Source organism: Microcaecilia unicolor, chromosome 3, assembly GCF_901765095.1.
Source record: "Microcaecilia unicolor chromosome 3, aMicUni1.1, whole genome shotgun sequence".
In the NCBI taxonomy this organism is placed as follows: domain Eukaryota; kingdom Metazoa; phylum Chordata; class Amphibia; order Gymnophiona; family Siphonopidae; genus Microcaecilia; species Microcaecilia unicolor.
The window spans coordinates 226,549,237-226,565,218 of NC_044033.1; the positions used below are offsets into that span (position 1 = coordinate 226,549,237).

Consider the following 15,982-nt stretch of genomic DNA (forward strand, 5'->3'; position numbering starts at 1 on the left):
TCCACAGTAGCCACGGGGAATGGAATGCTCACAGACATATCCCTAACAAAGGAGACAAAGGAAAGGCTCTCCGGTGGCGAAAGTTTCCTTTCCGGTGAAGGAGTGGAGTCGGAGGGAAGACCACAGGACTCCTCGGAAGAGAAATACCTGGGGTCCTCCTCCTCCCCCCACAAGGCCTCCTCCTCAGTGTCGGACATGATTTCCTTGACTTCAGTCCGAAACCGGGCCCGTCTCGACTCAGAGGAACCAAGTCCTCGATGATGACATTGAGAGGTGGACTCCCGCGCCGGCGGGGATGAAGCTCCCTCCATCGACGTCGACAGAGAGCACACCTGAGTGGCGGCCGAGACCGATGCCGCAAGCGGTACCGGTGTTGGCGACCGCATCACAGGGCCAGAGCCAGCCGGCGCTTCCATCAATGGTGCCGAGGGCGCAAGCATCCCCGGCACCGGGAGAGACTGGCACAGCAGCCCTTCCAGGATACCTGGAAGAATGGCCCGGAGGCGCTCGTCCAGAGTCTCTGCTGGGAAAAGCTGAGGGACCGGTGCAGGAGTTGGAGATAGAATCTGCACGGGGCCAGGAGGCGGTACCGGACTGCCTGACGACCAATGCATCAACACCTCCTGGATGGAGGGGGAGCAGTACTCCCCGTGTCGACGCTTCTCAGGGGCCGGGTCCCTCGACGCCCTGGAGCGCACGGTACCGTGAGAAGGGGGCGACTGATGACGATGCGTCTTAGCTTGTTTCTTTCGATGCACGTCATTGGCGCTCCGTGGTACCGACAAGGACGTGGAATCCACACGCCTCCTCGGGGTTGGGTCCGAAAAGGGTCGGTCCCAATGGGCCTGCACAGCAGGAACTGTCGAGGCAGGTGGAGGCCCACTCGACTACTCACTGCTCCCAGCGAGAGGTGGTCGTCGGGCCTGTGGTACCTGCTCTCCTGAGGTTGATGCCATATCCGGTGCCGAAGTCACCGCCACCGATGCTGTCGACGTCAATGCCGAAGAGCCGGGCCAAGCTCCAAAAAGACGTTCCCACTGAGATTGTCTCGCCACCTGCATCCACTTTTTAAAGCTAAGACACAATTTGCACGCTTTGGGGTTATGCTCAGGCCCGAGGCACTGAAGGCACCAAGTGTGGGTGTCGGAAAGTGAGATTGCCCGGCCGCACTGACCACACTTCTTGAAGCCACTGGGAATCCTTGATGCCATTGATGGAAAAATTGCGGCGGCGAGGTCAAAATCATCGATGGTGGCGGCGAAAAGGGCCACAAAAAGGGCAGAACGCGGATGCGCGGTCAAAAGGGCCATGACGGCAGTGAAAGGAAACTTAAGGCGGCCAAAACTAAAAAACTACAGGTAAAACAAGTTTTGTTTTTTTTTTACTTTTTGAAAAGGAAAAGAAGAAAAAGAAAGCGCGGACGACGCCACTAAACAAAGAAAAAGCGAATGAATCGTCAAACGGTTTCCGAGGCCTGAGAGGAGAGGGACGGAACGCAGTTTCTTTCCACCGTGGAAAACGAAAAACTGAGCGGGAGCGGTCGCGCACGGGCGGGAAGACAGCCGCACATGCGCGGGACCTCCCACGAGACTTTTTGAGTTTGCTGTGAAACTCTTCCGGTTGGAAGGGACTGCCATGGACGTCACCCAGTCGTGAGAACAAGCAGCCTGCTTGTCCTTGGAGAAACAATTAAACTTTGGAATAGAATAAAATAAAACAAAGGAAAGAAAATAAGATGATACCTTTTTTATTGGACTAAGTTAATACATTTTTTGATTAGCTTCTGAAGGTAGCCCATCTTCATCTGATCTGACGAAGAAGGGCTACCTTCTAATCAAAAAATGTATTGTTAGTCCAATAAAAAAGGTATCATCTTAATTTTTTCTTTGTTATATTTTATTCTACTTCTATTGATTACCTTTAAAAGTGGACTAACACGGCTACCACATCTCTCTACTTAATTAAATTCTGGAATTAGTTGCCAGAGATTGCGGAAAAAGCAGTTAGCTTAACAGGGTTTAAAAAAGGTTTGGATAATTTTCTAAAAGGAAAGTCCATAAATCATTATTATGATGGACTAGGGAAATCCACTGCTTATTTCTAGGATAAGCAGCATAAAACCTGTCTTGCTGTTTTAGTATCTTCCCAGGTTCTTATGACCTGGATTGGCCACTGTTGGAAACAGGATGCTGGACTTGATGGACCCTTGGTCTGTCCCAGTATGGCAGAGCTTATGTTCTTATGTACAAGGCTGTATTGTGGCAGCACACTGACAACAGCTACATAGAAGACGAAATTCATATTGTGTAGGTGAGATTGTCAGACTGAGTTACCTGCATAGCTACAGCATCTTCTAAACTCTGAAATCAAACAGAGAAACACAACCGTCAGAGTTCAGAAAATCTTTAACAGTAGTGTGATGTACTTGAGAAGAGAAACTTACCTAGTTCAGTACGAAGAGACTCTACATAAAAATACAAAGGGACAAAAGTTAGAGTTCTGGGTTTCTAAAAATGTCCATAGCATTATTTCCAATTTATGCAAGTAAAACTGTTTTACCTACGGAAATATATAAAATGACCCCCACAGGTGTCAGAGTTTGATTACTGCTTAGTCTGTCTCTGCATATATTAATACACACTAAGGGGTGGATTCAGTAAACGGTAGCCAAATTTGGGTGTAGAGAAAAATCACCACAGAGTGCTACTTTATAAAGGATGTGCTCCCCTTATAAAATAATGCTTAATCACGGATCTCGTACCTTACTTTGAGCACCAAAGTTGCCCCTGCTGAAACCTGGTGTAAATTCCAGCACACAAGTTGGGTGCAAATCCCAGGAATTCTGCAATACTTCGCATCTTTATGCTCCTGACCCACCTTTGCCCATCTCATGGCCACAGCCCTTCTGAGTTCTGCACCATAAGATTTGTGCACAGATCTTTATAGAGTACCACTTAGCGAGATGCACGTACAAATCTAAAATGTTGTGAATTAACACCCATAATTATTTTATTTTTGTTACATTTGTACCCCGCGCTTTCCCACTCATGGCAGGCTCAATGCGGCTTACATGGGGCAATGGAGGGTTAAGTGACTTGGATGTTTTCACCTGGTCGTGTTTTTCTTACGACCAAGGCACAAAAAGGTGCCCGAAAGGACCAGATGACCACTGGAGGGAATCAGGGGTGATCTCCCTTTACTCCCCCAGTGGTCACTAACCCCTTCCCACCCTCAAAAAATATCTTTCAAAATGTTGATTGCCAGCCTCAGATGTCATACTCGGGTCCATCACAGCAGTATACAGGTCCCTGGAGCCGTTTTAGTGGGTGCAGTGCACTTCAGGCAGGCGGACCTAGCCCATCCCCCCCTACCTGTTATGTTTGTGGAAGAAACAGCGAGCTGTCCAAAACTCACCACAAACCCATTGTACCCATATATAGGTGCCCCCTTCACCCGTAAGGGCTATGGTAGTGGTGTACAGTTGGGGGTAGTGGGTTTTGGGGGGCTCAGCACACAAGGTAAGGGAGCTATGTACCTGGGAGCATTTTATGAAGTCCACTGCAGTGCCCCCTAGGGTGCCCAGTTGGTGTCCTGGCACATCAGGGGGACCAGTGCACTACAAATGCTGGCTCCTCCCATGACCAAATGGCTTGCATTAGGACGTTTTTGACATGAATGTCTTTGGTTTCGAAAATCGCTGAAAGTCAGAAACATCCATGTCTAGGGATGTCTAAATCTAGGGACGTCCAAATTTAAGGATTTGGATGTTCCTGACGGTATTTTTGAAACGAAAGATGGATGTCCATCTTGTTTCGAAAATATGGTTTTCCCCGCCCCGGATTTGGACTTTTTGCAAGGACGTCCAAATCGAAACTGGGATGTCCCTTTCGAAAATGCCCCTCTTTGTCTTTATATAGCATCTCCTTTATTTTTATTATTGTTATTGACTTTGATGTTTTTGCAAATAGTGTTTATGTAATATATATCTTATGAATGTAATATGTTCCCTGCACAGGGTTGTAGATATCTGGGTTATAAATCTTTTAAATAAATAAATTGTTGGGTTTTTTCCCATAATTGTTATTTCATAGTTCTATTCATCTGAGCCAGTGGCGTAGCCACAGGTGGGCCTGGGTGGGCCAGGGCCTACCAACTTAGGGGTCAGGCCCACCCAACAGTAGCACACATTTGGTGATAGCTGGTGGGGATCCCAAGCTCGGCCAGCTGAAGACTTCCCCTTGATGGTAACGAAAACAGTACTCTCCATGATACCGGCACCTGCTCATGCTCTGTTTTCTGCACATGCCTGCTACAAACTGAAAAGGTGGAAAGAAGCTTTTTCCCACCTGCTGAGATATTTTTTTGGGGGAGGGGAGAACACTTGGTGCCCACCCACTTCTTGCCTAGGCCCACCCAAAATCTGTAGTCTGGCTACGCCCCTGATTTGAGCATGCAATGTATTTCTCTGATGAAACATCATTTTGTGTATATTTTATTACTTTTAAAAAATTAATAAAAAAGATTTGAACTAAAAAAAAAAAGGAGCTGTCATAATGCACCTGAAAAGAACAGAAAGAAAAATCAGATAAAAATCTGTTCCTTTCAAGTCTGATTCCTGAATACAGTATAACAGCAAGCCGTGATCAATCTAGCCACATTTTCTTCTGCCTGTGCTTTTTTTTTTTACCAGCCACATTTCTCTCTTTGCTTCTTTTTGTCTGGTATTCTTTTCTGTGCTTCTCTTTTTGCATTCTTCCTTACTTCATGAACATCAACTCTTTTGATTTTATTTTTTTCAGCCATTTGCTTGAAGAACCCTCAGTTTCCTTTTCTTTTTCCTTATATGGGCCCAATATTCAGCCAGTGAGATGACCAGGGTATAGTAAGTTAAATGTCTGCAAAGACAATTAACTTAACCCTTATATCCAGCACTATTAATTGTATAGGTAGTGGCACTGAAGATACGTATTGTGTGGTACCACAGTGGCACTGTCCATTTAGTTTAGTCCTGTTATCCATCAGACCTCATTACCTGAGAGTTTGCCCCTACTGTAGGGCAGCAGGAATGTCAGTTCTCCTGGGTTGATCATTAAGCTCTGCCTCCAATGATATCACATTCATTCATCGAGGATAAGGCGATGTCACGATTGTGACTATATTCCCTGTCGGACTTGCTTTGGGGTTCCTCCAGCCAAGCCAAGTCTGTTTGTAAATACTGAAGCCTGTGTGAAAATCCTGAAATCCATTCCAGTCCAGTCTAGTCCATTCCAGGATCCTATTCCAGCCAAGCCGTGCTCTGCTGTTGTTGCTGCCAAGCCCCACCCTTACTGGTGACCTCATCTGTGGTGCCTTTATTACCACCTGGGAACTTTCTAGGTTGCCTTTGCAACAGAGGTCGTCTGATGAGTTTCTCATCAGTGAGTGTTTGTTGCAGTGCTACCCTGTTACTTCTTATTCTGCCATTGACCCTGCTTGTTTCCTAGAGTATTCTATTGTTGCTGCCTGCCTTTGACCCTGCTTGTTTCCTGGAGTGCTTGACTGTTTTGCTGGCTGCCTGCTGGACCCTGCAGTTCTGGTTTTCCCTTCTGTCCCATAGTCCTGCCGGCCGCCTGCACCCAGGGGCTGAACCCCTGGGGAACGGCGGTCAAGCGCAGGTGAAGTCTAGCTGTTCCTGCCCTGCCTGTTCCAGCTTGCTCTGCCTCAGCTGCAGCTTCAGTCCAGTGGTTCCAGTCCTGTTTGGGTGGTTCTCCTGCCGCTCTTCAGCAGTGGCCCAAGGGCTCAAGAGTCTAGATTATCCTTGAGAACCTGGCAGGAGAGAGGGTCTATGCCATAGGGACCGCACACTGGAGAAGGAGCATGACAAAGAAAGGCTCCATTCTGTGGACTTTGTGAGGATTTCAGGAGGGCCTGGATGGAATTCAGGATGACTCTCTTTTGAGGGATACATTATTGAGGTAAATCTATATCTTATATCATAGAGAGTAGTCAGATTCCTGTTGTGTTGGGTGAAGGCAGATATGGTCACATAAGAACAAATAGAGTATTAGTGCCTATAATGAGAGCCTCAAGAAAATATCCAAAAGGAGAGAAAGACTTTTTCTTGTGCACAATTGATCAGGTAGCGATCATGTATGATCTTGTTTGTTTACATTTACCCCATTTTATGGTAATTACTGAATCTTGGTTGCTAGAAACTGATAAGGTAAATTTGTTTTGACGTATGAGTAGAGGAGTGGTCTAGTGGAGTGGAGGACTGGCCTAGTGGTTATGAAACAGGAGTGGAACACTGAACACTGGATACTACTAGACCAACAAGACAACCTCAAGCTCTGTGCATACTACTGATGGACTTTACTTTGTGCATACTACCTCTGCTTCTGCCCTTTTGTGGCATACTCCATACTTGAATGTATTGGACATTTAAGTTCTCTTGCACTGTGCCTTAACCACAACTTGTCAGCTCCTGCTGCTTTGATGCTTATCTGTGTGACACAGGATGCAGGCGCATTAGACAAACAGCTTGTAACGGTAGTTGGCAAGGCTTGCACACAGAAACCAGCCTGCACGCAGACGCCACATGAATAGATAGCCTTGGAGGGTGTTGCCACCCCCCCCGCCTGCATCTCTGAGCCTAACGAACCTTATCTCCTCTGCCAGAAAGGAGCATTGTATTATGTGTGTGTGTTGAGCAAGATGCTAAGTTTCGTTTCCCTAGCCAGTATCATTTCAGTATTATGACGTGTGTATGTACTGTGAACTACAAATGTGTACTGTGAGAACTACAAATGTTTACTGCGCATGTCAACTGTGATGTATAAGGGGCCTAATTCGCAGGCCCAGCAGGGAAGTATAAATGTAAGTGTCAGATGATTTCACAGTTAGAGTACCAGGCTTGATATCCAGATGTGGCTGGCTCAAATCCCACTGCTGCTCCTTGTGATCTTGGGCAAATTAGTAAACCCTCCATTGCCTCAGGTGCAAACTTAGATTGTGAGCCCTTCAGGGACAGGAAAGTACCCAGTGTACATGAATGTAACTCACCTTGAGCTACTACTGAAAAGGTGTGAGCAAAATCCAAATAAATATATCAATTGTGCTCTCTTAACTATCAGGCTTTCTCTCAACCAAGATCCAGTAGAAAAGGGGGTGGGTTTTTAAAACTGGGGAACAAATTACTAGGATTTTCTGAGAAATTATCTCAGTTCTTCAGAGACTGAAACACTGTTAATTTCTTCTATGAGCTTCAATTTAATCTTATTTTATGGTAAACCTTGGGTTTTTTTTTAATACTGATTATTCAACCTTTACCTTCCACTCATCTAGTTCCTAACCCAGTCACTTTAGGGCCCATTCTGAGGGCACTCAGTTTATTTTTTAGTTGTCCATGTAGGACCGTGTCAAAGGCTTTGCTGAAATTTAAATAGCATATCATTTGCATACATATATGTCATACATATTCATTATGGTTATTCTAAAAAAAAAAAAAAGACAACTAAAATAGACTGATTAGGAAGCCGGTATATCTATCTATATTTACTATTCTAAAAATTGAAATTAGCCAACAACGAGAAATTTCTCTCAGTATGCCCCCTTTCACATTCACATGAATAAGCAAAAGGGAGACTACACTTTCTCTGTCCCCCCTTACCTAGGCCTGACACCAGTACCTCCCCTATTCTCATCTCCAAAGCACAGCTCTTTCTCCCTTCCTCCCTCTTTACCCAACACTTCCCACCTTCCCTATATTATGCCAGTTTTCAGACCTGCTGCCCTTTAGTTAATTGTTGAGATACCAAACATGTATTATCCGTACATAATGGTTAGAGCAGCAGGCTGAGAACCAGAGTTCAAATCCAACTGCTGCTCCTTGAGATCTTGGACAAGTCATTTAACCCTCCATTGTCTCAGGTACAAACCAGTTGTAAACCCTCCAAGAAAAACCGTGGAAGGGCATAATCGAATGGGGCACCCAAGTTTTCCTGAGGATGTCCCGGCGAAGGGGTGGGGAAACCCACATTAATCGAAACAAGATGGGCGTCCATCTTTTGTTTCGATAATACGGTCGGGGATGCCCAAATCTCAACATTTAGGTTGACCTTAGAGATGGTAGTCCCCGATTTTCGGCGAAAATGGAAACCGAGGACGACCATCTCAGAAATGACCAAATCCAAGCCATTTGGTCATGGGAGGAGCCAGCATTCGTAGTGCACTGGTCCCCCTGACATGCCAGGACACCAACTGGGAACCCCACGGGGCACTGCAGTGGACTTCAGAAAAAGTTCCCAGGTGCATAGCTCCCTTACCTTGTGTGCTGAGCTCCCCAAAACCCACTCCTCACAACTGTACACCACTACCATAGCCCTTAGGGATGAAGGGGGGCACCTAGATGTGGGTACAGTGGGTTTTGGAGGGCTCACATTTACCACCACAAGTGTAACAGGTAGGGGGGAGATGGGCTTCAGTCCGCCTGCCTGAAGTGCACTGAAGCACCCACTAAAACTGCTCCAGGGATCTGTATACTGCTGACATAGAGCTGGGTATGATATTTAAGGCTGGCATAGAGGCTGGAAAAATATTTAAAAAAATTTTTTTTAGGGTGGGAGGGGGTTGGTGACCACTGGGGGAGTAAGGGGAGGTCATCCCCGATTCCCTCCGGTGGTCATCTGGTCATTTAGGGCACATTTTTGTGGCTTAGTCATAAACAAAAAAGGACCAAGTAAAGTCGTCCAAGTGTTCATCAGGGATGCCCTTCTTTTTTTCCATTATCGGCCGAGGACGCCCATGTGTTAAGTGTACCCCAGTCCCGCCTTCGCTATGCTTCTGACACGCCCCCGTAAACTTTGGTCATCCCCACGACGGAAAGCAGTTGAGGACACCCAAAATCGTCTTTCAATTATGCCGATTTGGACGACCCTGGGAGAAGGACGCCCATCTCCCAATTTGTGTCGAAGACGGACGCCCTTCTCTTTCAAAAATAAGCCTGTTAGTGTACCTGAATGTAACTCTCACTAACGTGAGCTAAATCCAAAATCTAGTACTAGGCATATTGTAAAGTAATACAAAATGTTAAAGTCACTCAGGACCTATAAACCAAATCTACAGTACCAACATAGCACTTGCTTCCAAGAGTCACATAACAAAGGCCTATTAAGGAAAAGGTAACGCTGTAAACATATCAGTGGCCACAAGAACATTAATGTACCTGGCTACTAAACAAACTGGATTACTACAGTTCGATTCTACACAGACATTCAATGCTAACAGAATAACTGGCCTCTTTCACACAGAGAGACCCTCACTAAGCATGGGATAAGAACCCACAAGCTAAAGACAGAAATATGTACACAAAAATGAAGCTGGACTCTGCATACCATATAACACCAGAGAGCTAGAAACAGTAATGTATTTTTTTCTCTACTGGGCAAAATATAAAGACAGCAGATGTAAACAAAAATAAACACATTAATACATAAAAATAAAACTATAAGGGAAAATAAGATGATACCTTTTTAATGGACTAATTTATTACATTTTTTGATTAGCTTTCAGAGGCCAAAACCTTCTCTCTCAGTTCAGGATAATTTACTTACCTGAGGAATTTAGATTTTGGCCTCTGAAAGTTAGTCAAAAAATGTATTTAGTCCAGTAAAAAGGAGTCACTTTATTTTCTGTTTTTTTTCTTTTATTTTTATATATTAACCTCAATATACACTAACTCTGCATTATTGCGCTCTAAATTTAAAAATAAAATTATTTTTTCTACCTTTGTTGTCTGGCCATTTAATGTTTCTAATTGTAGGTTGCAGTCTTTGGTCAGTTTTTCTGTTTTCTCATAACTCATTCAAGGGTCTCTTATTTGTCATTTTTTTCTCTTTCTTTGAGATCTTCTTCACCTGTTGTACTACATCCATCTCTGACATTTATATTTTCCATTCAGCTTTCTTCTGTTTTGCTGTGCCTCTGTCCACTCAGATCTAATTCATTCTTAGTATCCAGTCTTGACCCCCCCCCCCCATTTCTTTTCTGCATCTACCTGCGGCTTTTCATCTCTTTCCCTCACTCAGGTCCTCCCTTTTTGCATCTCTAATTCCCCAATCTGTCACCAACTCTTTCCCCTCCCCTCCAGCCATATAACATCTCCTGTCTGTGGCTCTCTCTCTGTTTTCTGCAATCTATGTAGCATCTCCTCTCTGTCTCTTTTCCCTCTCTCCAGTCCTGTGGCATCTTTTCACTCTCCCCCTGTCATGTGTCATCTCCTCCCCCAGCCCCAGCCATGCAGCCTCTCTTCTCCCATCCCTACAACCAGTATCTCTTCTCCTCCTCAGCCATGCAGCATCTCCTTTCTCTTCCTCCATCCAGAATCTTCTGTTTTTCTGTCTGCTTGCCTGCCATATAGAATCTGCCCTCTCTTTCTGCTCCCCCGCCCCTGCCCCAGTCCCACCCAGCATCTCCTCTCTCTCTCTCCCTGGCCATCCAGGATCTCCTCTGTATCTCTCTCTTTTGCCCCAACTGAACATGAACATTAACCCTGTTTCTCTCATCCCCTACCGTGTAACACTGCCTCTCTATTTCTTCCTCCAATTCAAAATTGTCCCTCTGTCTCTCTCAGTACCCATAGCTTCTCTCTCTTTCTTCCCCATATAACATCACCCTTCTATCCCTCATCCTCCAGCATCCACTATTGCCCCTTCTATTTCTCCGCTCCCTCCATCCAGCATTGCCTATCTATCCCCCTCCAATAGTCCTGTCTCTCTCTTTCCATATCCCTCACCATGCAGTATTGACCACCCCTTACCCCACCATCATTCCAACCCTTTCTCTCTCTCCCCCCTCTTATCCCACAATTGCTTCATCTCATTCTCTCCCTCCCCCCACCCACATAACTCATTTGTTCACACCTCCTTCCAGGCTGCTGCCTGCCCGAATCTACAGCAGCAACACCAAATAGGAACAGCCAGCTTCCCTTCCCTGCTGCTGTTTGCCCGAATGGGTGAACGCAAACAAAAAGAACCCACATGCGGGGCCAGAGCCCTGGGTATCCTGCTGCCAGTCTCGCTCCTCCTCCTATTCCTTCCACATAACAGGAAGGTACATCATGGGGAGGGAGGGGAGGGAGGAGGAGGAGGGACACTGACAATGGCATGCACGGGGCTCTGGCCCTGCACATGGATTCATTTCATTTATGCTCACCTAGTCAGGCAAACAGTGGCAGGGAAGGGAAGAGAAGCTGGCAGTTCCGACTTGGTGCTACTGCCAAGGACTCGGGCAGGAGAGCAAGCAGAGCAAGGAGGGGGTAACCTAGAGGTTGGGGCTGGGGAGGCTTAGCTTCCCCGTGACTCTTATAAATGGTGCCTATGGAGCCATTCACAACAACCCAGATAAAAACAGCTTGACTGGGAGGGACAATGCCCTCCTCACTCTCCAAAACTTTGCCCCTTGCCAGGGACGCTCCCATCCATCTACTCCTGTAAATCTCCTGAGACACTGCTAGAATATGGGGAGTGGGGAGAGACTTTACCTTTCTCATGTCTTTCTTTCCTCAAGTGGTAAATAACAAACACAACCAGTAAACCACACGGGATTATCACAGACACCAGAAGGATGGAGAGAGAGACCATCCAACGGGAGACCCGCTGGAAAAATATTCCTGAAAAACAAATGAAACCAGGTGATATGAAATTTAAATAGAATATCAAAATCCATATTTGAGAATTCCTAATCTGAAAATGGAAATATACCAGAGGAACCTAATAAAGAAATGTTCACCTGAGAGAGAGGGAAAGATGGTAACAACCTTCTTTGAATCTGATTCTAGGAGGTGCTGCCAATTTCATGATATAAATTTAATCAATAGAAATAAAACAAAATAAAACATGGAAAACAAAATAAGATGATACCTTTTTTATTGGACATAAATTAATATATTTCTTGATTAGCTTTCGAAGGATGTATTAAGCTTATGTCGAATAAAAAAGGTATCATCTTATTTTCTTTTCCATATTTTATTTCTATTGATCACCTTTAAAAGTGGACTAACATGGCTACCACACGTCTCTACTCATGATATAAATTAGATCTCAATCATATGAACACTTTATGTTACTGAAGCTTATTTTTGTGACTGTGACTGACCTGCTATAGAAATCGCTGATTCTCTCTCTTGCTTCATTACAGTGTTTCCAATATGACAGGTAATCTTGTTGTACTGATTTGTTCTCATAAGTAGGGAAGTTTTGACGTTGAACAGACCATTCTGCCTTTGTAATTCTGTTTCAGATGTTGGTGTCAGATTCTGTCCAACTTCTTCTTTCCAGGTCACTTCAGGCTCTGGATACCATCCTGCTGATTCACACAGTATCATTATCCCTCTGTCCTGATGGCCATTCACAGAGATTGAAGGAATACTGCCCAGACCTGAAGGAAAATAACATCTATCTGTCAGAGTATTAGAGATTCATTTTGATAGTGAAAATAAAAGTGATGGTGATTTTTCTTTCTGCTGCTGATGGTGAACAGGCCCAGAAATCCTGATCACCAGGAGAAACGTGGAAATATCAGAAGTCCAAAATACTGAAACCAGTTCAGACAGATTTTCCCACTGTCATCAGTTACTTTCCCCTACACCAGTAGCACAGCCAGACGGCCAATTTTGAATGGGCCTGAGCACAAAGTGGGTGGGCACAAAATGTTCTCTCTGCTTTCCATCCCCTCATCCCCCAGTTGAAGACCTGCTTCTCCAACAGTCAGAGCTTCTACCAAGCTGGGCAATCAGCTGCACTGTCCCTGAGCCATCACTGCTGCCGCCAGCAAACTGTGAATACTTAGTTTTTGCATATTTGAGAAAACTGAGTATGCTCATTGTGTCAGCTGTGGCCCAGGGACATTGGCACTGACTGCTGAACTTTCTAGGAGTTCTGTCTGCTGCAGGAGGAAGCCTTCAGCTGGCGGGGCTTGGGGATCCTTGCCAGCCAGAGAAAAGGTACATTGCTACTGGGTGGGCTGAGCCAGAGTGCATGGACCCTTGCCCACCAAGGCCACACCAGTGCAACAAAGTAATGAGGTCACAATCTTACTTGGTTTTATTTTAGAAGCAGAAATTAAATTGCATGTAATTACGGATAATAACTCTCTTAATCCCCTGTGTACAGCCCTGGCTGAAATGAGCACTTTTTAAAAACTTATACATACATTTGAGCTTGGGGAATTAAGGTGTGAACAAGGGAAATTACAGAATCTAGAAACTGCTTTTCATCTAGAGAGGCTTAAATATTTATATTATGAATAGAGGAATAAAAGAGGGAGACGAATTAAAAGTTAAAATAGGCCAACAAAATATTTTACAAATTAAAGATGGTGGTGGTGGTGGGGATATGGTACATTAAAATGACAAGATTAAACAAGCATTTAAGAGGTTTTATGAAGCTTTGTATCAGAGTGAAGTGTATATGAGAGAATAGCAGGTTGCTGATTTTCTGGAGAAGTATCACTCAATGAGGGGAGTAGAGGAAGGTTGGATAGGATGATTTCTGAAGAAGAGGTAAGGAAGTCTATCCAAACTCTGAATATGGGCAAACCTCCAGGCCTTAGTGGCTACATGGTAAAGATCTACAAGACCTTAAGTGCTAGCCTGATACCCAGACTTATCAGAGTATTCAATGACATTTTGCAGAATGGCTGCATGCAAGAGTCCATGGAAATAATGGTCCTGCCGAAGCCAGGAATAAAATCCCAGTGCACGCAGATCCATATCTCTTATTAATCTCGATGCCAAGCTTTGTGCAAGGGTATTGGCAGATAGGTTGAAGTCAGTTATTAGGTTGAAGTCAGTTATTGAAGGGCTAATCTATGTAGATCAGTCAGGATTTATTCCCCAAAGGCAGGTAGGTGACAACATTTGTAAAGTACTGAACCTGATCTGGAAGGATTTGAGAGGTGGCTACCCAGCCATGCTTTTGGCAGTTGACGCTAAAAAAGTATTTGATATAGTGGGGTGGGGGTTCTAGTACTGAGTCCTCCAGAAAGTGAAAATTGGGTAGACTTTTCGATGGCATATGGGCCCTTTGTCTGGAACTGAAGGCACAGATTAGGATTAAGGGGGGGCCATACAGAAAGCTGTAGGCTTGGCAGGGGAACAAGGCAGGGTTGTCTATTCTCCCCTTGTTTTTCTCATTGACCAATTAACATCTTATGTGAAAGCTAATGGGGACATTCTGGAATTTCAGGAGGCAGGCCGCGACTTTAAGATTAAACACTTTGCAGATGATATCATCTTTATCATTAGCAATCCATGACTAACATTGCATGTTCTTATGGATGACATCAAGAGATATACAGAATAACTTGGGATAAAATGGAAGCTTTGAAGGCAGTCTTGAATGAAGAGTATGTATGGGATTTGAAGGAATTGTTTCCATTTAAACAGGTGCAGTCCCCCATCAAATATCTGAGTTTTTATGTAACCAAGGATTGCAGGCAGCTAGAGAAAATTAATTATGAGCTCCTCATGAAGATCATTGGTCCTGACTTCGATAGATGGGATTGAGTGAGCCTCCAAGAATCTTGAACTTCTTTATTACTCTACCAGTGAGAGGCTGTCAGATAAATTCTTTATGAAATAGCAGAAACAGATTTTTGATTTCATTTGGAACTGGAGACCACCATGAGTGGCAAGGAAAGTGTTATATCTGGGGAAAGAGCCAAAAGGAGTGGGGGGTCCCCTATTTTGAAAAAATACTGCATAGCAGACCAGGTAAGAGTGTTCTTTGATTTGGGGGTGGGGGGCTAGACTAGCAATATAATGGATACAGCTGGAAGAAGATGAGTTTGGAGGAACCCTATTAGGGATGTAATTTGACTAGATCATTTAAGAAGCATAGTAAAGGGAATGGATAACCACTTTACTTACACAACTCTGCTGGTATGGAAAAAGATAAATAGGGATCTGCTATGGGGAAAAGAGTAACTAGATTAGCCCCACTTTGTGGTAATGATCACTTCCCAAAACACCAAAGACACGGCACCGCATTTCAGGACAGTCGTGCCTGCTTCAAGAGTCTATAATAAAAAAAAGATTTGATAAACATATCTTGTATAATACAGAATCATATATAAAAATAACCAAATATGTTAAAAGGCATACTAAATCAAAAAATAAAAGATGTAGATGATATATATATCTATATATATCTATCTCCATCTATCTATATATCTATCTATATATTTATTTATTAAAGAGCATACTAAAATGTACAACATTAAAAAGTCAAATTCAGATGTTAAAAAAACGCAGTGCTGTGTCAAGTCATTAGAGTTATTTGTATCACTGTGAGACTAGAACTTTATATTAAATTTTGGTTGTTTATCCCATCGCCTGTCAAGCCTTCTTCCTTTTCCCACTCTTTGATGTTTTGTTCCCGTCTCATGGGATTTTTTTGTGTTGTTACCTTGTGGTTAATGATCACTTCCCACCAGGGCAGACATATGGAGTTTGTAAGAGATAGTGTGTGCTGCCCTCTGAATTTAGGAACTTCAGTTGATAGAGACCAGAGTCCATGGGAAGATGGACAGGATATCCTGGACACTTTAGATAGTCTGTGCAAGTGGAATCGAGAAGGGAGAATGGGAAATTTTAAGAGAGCTCAGTCAGATGATGAATTCCTTAGAGAAGTGTGGGTCAAGGTTAGAACTGTAGATGGGAACCTCTGTGGGCATCCAGGATCCCTTTAAGGTAACTCCCCCATATTTCCTATTGAAGAATGACTTGTTCTATAGGGTGGCCAAGGGGACCCTGGATGGGGAAAAGGTAGAGCAGCTGTTAGTTCCACACCCTTATCACAGACAGTTCATGCAACTAGCACGTGGAGGGGCCATCTCCGAGGACGGCGTTGCGAAGGGGTGGGACCGACCGTATTATCGAAAAAGATGGGCGGACATCTTTTGTTTCGATAATACGGTTGGGGCCGGCCAAATGCATAGGATTTGG

General features: G+C 44.3%; 2 protein-coding genes across 4 annotated transcripts in view; both read right to left on the reverse strand.

Annotated features, from left to right (window-relative positions):
* LOC115466338 (butyrophilin subfamily 1 member A1-like) overlaps positions 1–15,982 on the reverse strand; it is a 1,244,786-nt gene that overhangs the window by 1,162,035 nt on the left and 66,769 nt on the right. The window lies entirely within an intron of this gene.
* LOC115466340 (butyrophilin subfamily 1 member A1-like) overlaps positions 1–15,982 on the reverse strand; it is a 331,994-nt gene that overhangs the window by 32,705 nt on the left and 283,307 nt on the right. For all 3 annotated transcript variants that reach the window (XM_030197528.1, XM_030197527.1, XM_030197526.1), the window contains 2 exons: positions 2,444–2,464; positions 2,334–2,360 (listed from right to left, as the gene is read on the reverse strand). In XM_030197528.1, coding sequence (XP_030053388.1) covers positions 2,334–2,360; positions 2,444–2,464 — 48 coding nt within the window. The remainder of the gene's footprint in view (positions 1–2,333; positions 2,361–2,443; positions 2,465–15,982) is intronic.